Below are 6000 nucleotides of genomic sequence, written 5' to 3'. Positions count from 1 at the left end.
ACATTTCACATTCCTACTGCGGGGAGAGGATCTCTCCAAACGACACCACTCTTAACTCCCCCACAGTAGGTACACATTGTACCGATCCTGGAGGGTTGATGAGCTGTGTCAACCCCCAAACTGCACCTCCGATTAGCACGGTTGGCTGTGTACGGTGCGAAAGAAGTTCAACGTGCAACCTGGATTTGAACTCGCAATTTTCTGATCACGAGACCCTGAGCACATGGTTTGTTGGACGTTGTAGTAAAACGTTACATTGTTTCCACGAACCCACTGAATACAACACATTAAAGGTGATATATTGCAAATAATGCACATGAAGACAAAATTCGGTTTATTATAAAGTGGGCATTTATTATTTCAGACATTTCATACATTATTCTTAAAATACACTAATATTGGCGGTACAAACTATCTTTCAGGCCACAGAACAAGTTTGGCAGCTTTCAACAATGCAGTAAAAAATACCGTATGATTTCTTCAATGAACCGTATATGTGAAATGATTACTGTACTCGGTGCATCCTGATTGTTTGCTGATTTTTAACTGAAAGCGTACGCGCAATGTGCGCGTTCTTGTTTTCCATTTAAATCTCACTTCGCAGAAATAGTCGTGAGCGTTCTTGTTGGAAATGGGATGTTTTCATATGTACAAATCAAAGATTTACCCATTGATGTTCTCGTGTAAACAGGTTTCAAATCAACAATGGACGAATTGGGTAAAACAAGGATACATTTGATAATGCGATTTGTGTGGAATGTACTTTTTCCATCTGCTAACATTTTTCGGGGGAAATATCTTTAATGAAAACATTTCAGTGGGGAATTTAACTGACTACATCATCCAATGAATTATTTCACACAAGCATAGTAGCCTTTAAAAGTTGGTGAAAGGCCAATATATTTTTCCTACTGAAATACTTATTCAATCCAACCTTGGTGAGGTCACCTCCATTACTCATCACCCTCAATACTCACCACCTCCCTGCTCCTGTTCAGCTGATTTCCCTTAAAAGTTCTGACTTTTATGTGCCTCCATATTTCTCTTTTAATGACCATAAAGTTAACGCCATCCAGAATAAGCGACATGCTAATTTTTTTTTTTGGGGGGGGGGGGGAACATGGCATCCAAATATGACATGTAGAAAGACCCGACACATCCACATTAAAATATGGAAATTGGTGATCGGGAAAGAATCGTCACTAACAGAGCTCATCTGTCACTTTCTCTAAAAAAAAACCCCCGATGGTTCAGCCCCCTGGCTTTGTGTTTCGTCCCACACCCGATCAGAATAAATGGGTAATTTTAGAAATAAATACTTATTTACAATCATACAGATTTCCTTTTTCATTCCTGAAGCAGCACAATACCACCAACTGGAGAGTAATCAGAATCATACACAATTGACATTGACATGAAAATAAATAATTTAATTCATACATAACAAAACGTTATCTACAGTGGACTCAATCTTTCAGTTCTGAAACCTGAATATGATTCCCAGGTGAGCTGGATGTTACGTGTAAAAAATTTTGCTAAGAAATTTGCCGCACATTGCTGTTTACAATCAACTCTTTGGACACGCATTGGTCTTGCAAACTTGACAAGATGTCAATGTAAAAAAAAAATGCAAGTATAAAATGATTTCTTAAATAGTCCGTATATGTGTTTTTTTTCCATTAATTTCAAGCATATAAAGATAACATTGCAAGTTTGACGTAACATCTTATATTTCTACTCTACATTTATCAAAATGCAACAACATCCATTATTAACACCTCAAGCATCCAACATCTTAAGCATTTTACCGAGGTACTGTATACTTTGGAAGTTTAATCAACAGATGGCATCAGTCATACGTTGAGAATAATGCGTAACAATTGCTTATTCACCACAGCTATATGTTAGAGGGGAGTCCACTGCCGTATCTGAAGTTGAAATATTAAATTGCTGTGTGGAGTCCCCTGTGACGTCGTTACATTTCTTGTACTCTAGCTTTGCTTCGGATAAAGCTGCGTCACTTGGAACGAGTGATTCCTGGTGAGTTCTACATTTGTGTGAAGGTATACAAAAGTATAACCCAAACGTTACATTGAATACACCCTCCATTAATGTGGTTATGTTTCAGCCAATCACTCGCTGAATATTGATCGAAGCATTTGCAAGGTAGCTTTGGGAAAATATCTGGTACAATGGCTGGTACCTTTGTCTCGTTCAGGTTTTCATCTAAGAATCTGTAAACAGAGGGAAATAGAGTGAATTGTCACCGGCGTGGAAATATTAAACGTGAACGAGCAATATTTGTAGTTCATTTTCAAAATGAAGGTGTAAAAAACTAACTCATAGAAGCCTCACCTTTGCAGCCGTACTTGAGGTCTGAAAAGTAAATCATCTCCTGGGAGAACACAAAGAGCCCAAGCCGACCACCCGCAAATGTTTTGTCGTAGATGGGTCCCGAGTCAGCCAAGACCTGCTTTCCCTCGTGCATCACAACCCTGCAATAAAAGCAGATGAGAACGGCGCAAGTTATGAAATCGACCATGAGCCACTTTGCGAACAAACTCAGAAGGAATGATGGGTTTGTGTAATGCGGTGGTCTGGATATTGCATTTTAGGGGTGAGTCATGGCGCACGTTGTGACACCTTCGGTTGTTTAGTCCACTCGGGCGTTTGGCTGGACAATGCGGCTTTTGTAACGGCGTGGAAAAAAAGATAGAGTCTGCAGAGGTCTGGTGCGCAACACACTCGAGGTGTTGTGTTACCGTCGGCAGAAAATTTTAACATTTTCACCGCAGTCCATAACAATTCCTCAAATGAAACAGTCCGATGAAAAGTGCCGTGACATTTCTATTTAATTGTAGCTGCCTCAGATGTAGTTTTATTGCATTCGCCTCTGATTTATACATCACTCGTCTCTGAACAAATTACGCCAGCTATGAGTACACTGGTACCGGCCAGTGGAAAGTTTCTTACATTCCAAGAGGGGTTTCCTGCACCGTGTCACTTCACTTCTACTCTCGCTTGCGGTGTGCACATTTGCCCTTTGCTATCTGCTCAGGCGACGGCTGCTTCATCACAGCCACAGGGCCGTACTTACCGAGGGCTGCAACCCCCCGGAGCCTCGGATTTCAAGCCCCCCCCCCCCCCCCCACTGCCTTACCCCCAAAATATTTGCTGCTTTGTAACTGTTGAAACACAATCTTGGAGCATGATGATATAGGCAATGTTGTTTTTTAATAATAGCATCGTGCCAATGATTTTTAGTGTGCCTGACACAATGATCTGGCTTCCACCACCTCAAAGTAAATCTGTTGCTATTCTAAAACAACATCAGGCATACTAAGAAGAAGACTGCAAGTTACATGCAGACATTAAAATAGCTTTGTTAGTTTTAACGTTGATATAGCTTTACAATTTGTACGATACATTTAAAAGCAAGTACTAAAGTAACCAAGGTAAATAACAGTGCTTGACAATCGACATTGGAGGTGGTGATGTACTGTATGTTGAACTTCTTTCGCACCGTGCATCGCCAACCGCGCTAATCGGGGGTGTGGGGGGAGAGAAACTAACTGAACATAAAAAGCTGTTCTAAAGAAATTAGTTTCAATCGAGATGATTTAAAAGTGGATAGCTCCAGTGGCTTCCTAATGTCGGAAGGAAGAGCGTTCCAGACGGCCGGAGAAGCGCATTTGAAAAGCGTGCGATGCAGTGACCGTCTTCGTTCGATGGCGAGCCAAAAGCCGCTGTGAGGATGATCGGAGTTGACGTGATGATTTATGTTCCTTGACGAGATCAGCGAGGTATTGTGGTTTATTTGTGGCAAGCACTTTGTGTGCAATGAGTGCGTTTGTAATGAGTGGTAAAAGTTAAGAGGGGGCCCAAAATCTATAACAGCCTCGGGCTCCCATCAAACTAAACTGAACCCGCCACCCAGAGACCGGTTGTGTGGGTTACATGACCCAACAACGCAGCATACACTCGGTGCCTCGGCTGCGGCCGTTACTGTCAACCTTACAAGCTGCAGCGTAAGAAAGTTAATGAAGAACGCACTCCCAAAAAATATGGAGCAATAAACATGACTGCGACCGCAAGAATGAAGGCAGGGATCTAAAAAAAAAACACGCTCGGACACGCTTAACGGGACTGATGCAAGCTGGAACACCCTGGGCACTTGAGCTGCCTCTCTGTTTTGTTGTGTGTTTTTTTATTAAATTGACCTTGTATTTCCCACACTTTCTCCGTCATGGTGACAACACACTCTTATATCGAAGTATACGGACTTCGGCTCAGACTGCAATTAACCAGATGCCTTTGAAGTGAAAGCTTCACGAGCGGTGTGAGTGAGTACCTGATGAAGCCAGTCTTGGGTCTGTGGACAAGATGCCACCTGTAGGCTGTGAAGTCTTTCCAGCCGATCACCTTAGGGTCGTGCCACAGAGTGCGCACCTACAACAACAGCAGCAGCAGCACGCCGTGTTAGCATTGCGCATCAAACACCGACCACTAGTTTTCACGTGGAAGATTTCCATAAAACATGTTCTACTTTAGATATGTTATAAGGCTATTTTAGGGAAAGTGCGGAACGCCAAACATCGGTCGCGAGTGATATTAACGGGTCTTGCCTTCCAACTGGCACTGACCAGCGTGGTGAAGTATGTTTTAAAAAACTGCAATGATTGACATGGCCTTGGGAAATGTGTTATATGAATGGAATTGTAAAATATTAGTCCAATGTATAGAGAAACATTTTTAATATGACAGACACGGAGCAGTATGCGCAAACGTTACGTTACCTAAACGAACGCAATAAACATACGTAATTTTTTATGATAACAAACCGGGACGTTTTGTACATTTGTATTCATAAATTGGGAAAATCGTATCCACGTTTGTTCAATGTTATTGTGTGGTTACCAGTGTCTGAGTGTGCGTCACCGGACATAGGCGACAGTTTAGGAATTATTCGTGAAAATGCTTGTGATACAAAAAGCTCTTACTGTTTTAAACACATCGGACATATTTCATTCCAAATATTTTACATTTGCCCAGCCAAATTCCAGAGCGGTGCATTTCGGTGTGATGTGGTGCACTGTTGCAAGGTGTGGCTGTATGTGATGTGACAGCTCTTAGCTAAAAGGAATGCATTTTAATGCTGATAGTAAGTGTTCGTGTGTAAGTGATATTTATTGAACAGTAAGTGTATGTGTGTAAGTGATATTTATGGGATAGCAAGTGTACGTGTCGCACCTCCGATTAGCACGGTTGGCTATGTACGATGTGAAAGAAGTTAAACATGTGTGCAGGTGACGTTAATTGGATGGGAGTTAAAAGTGTACGATGGTATGAGCTGGAATGTGTGATGAGGTAGTTTGAAAATACAGCGTGTTCGTGAAGGAATCGTCTGTTTATTAACTCGTTAAAAGTCGCACAGCAGTTTGAGCTGGGTCGATCCAACTACACACGCACAACGAACGGGTCGTATGAAGATTTCATCGTGCGAGTTCCCATCCCTCGAGACCTCCACGTCTCCGCCACGGGGGTGGCGACGAGGGCCCTCGCGATATTTGAGATGTCCGCTGACACCCCCCTGCCTGTTGTTATGTGCGGCCGAAGGCCCGAAGATCGCTCAAGCTTTTAGGATTTAAAAAAATGAGCAGCAGAAATTGTAATCGCACCGTTCAAAACGCTCTCTGCAGTTGCTTAATAATGATACCTCTTTGAACACCCTGTACAATACATGGATTTTATACAGTGTATTCGTGTATTTCACTCCAGGCTAAGCAACGTTTGGTTGGATAAGAGTCATGTTGTGGCTTTTGTAATATTTTCTCACTCCCCCTTCCTCCCTCCCTCTGCTTAAGTAGAACATGCCCCCCGCCCCCCAAACGAATACACTCTCTTACAGGGAGATGCTCCAGCCCAGAGGACACAGCCCACAGACTGCACCCCTTCGAATGTACTCTCTCCTGCAACAACGGGCGTCCAATCAAATCCAAT

The 6000-nt window shown here is 42.5% G+C and overlaps 1 protein-coding gene across 2 annotated transcripts in view; it reads right to left on the bottom strand.

Annotated features, from left to right (window-relative positions):
* Positions 1–333: 333 nt before the first annotated feature.
* The window catches only part of LOC133346990 (thrombospondin-1-like), a 48281-nt gene continuing 42614 nt past the window's right edge, over positions 334–6000 (bottom strand). The window contains exons 20-22 of one of the 2 annotated variants that reach the window (XM_061558854.1): positions 4352–4449; positions 2356–2495; positions 334–2234 (exon numbers count right to left, since the gene is read on the bottom strand). In XM_061558854.1, the coding sequence (XP_061414838.1) occupies positions 2227–2234; positions 2356–2495; positions 4352–4449 (246 nt within the window). In that variant the 3' untranslated portion in view covers positions 334–2226. Of the gene's footprint in view, positions 2235–2335; positions 2496–4351; positions 4450–6000 lie in introns of those variants that run through there. The other variant, XM_061558853.1, reaches the window with a different exon arrangement.

The sequence above is a fragment of the Lethenteron reissneri genome, chromosome 25 (assembly GCF_015708825.2).
Source record: "Lethenteron reissneri isolate LAM-NWPU_2019-01 chromosome 25, ASM1570882v1, whole genome shotgun sequence".
NCBI lineage: Eukaryota > Metazoa > Chordata > Hyperoartia > Petromyzontiformes > Petromyzontidae > Lethenteron > Lethenteron reissneri.
The sequence above is the reverse complement of the archived record's forward strand: the minus strand, read 5'-3'. Positions and strand labels throughout refer to the sequence as shown.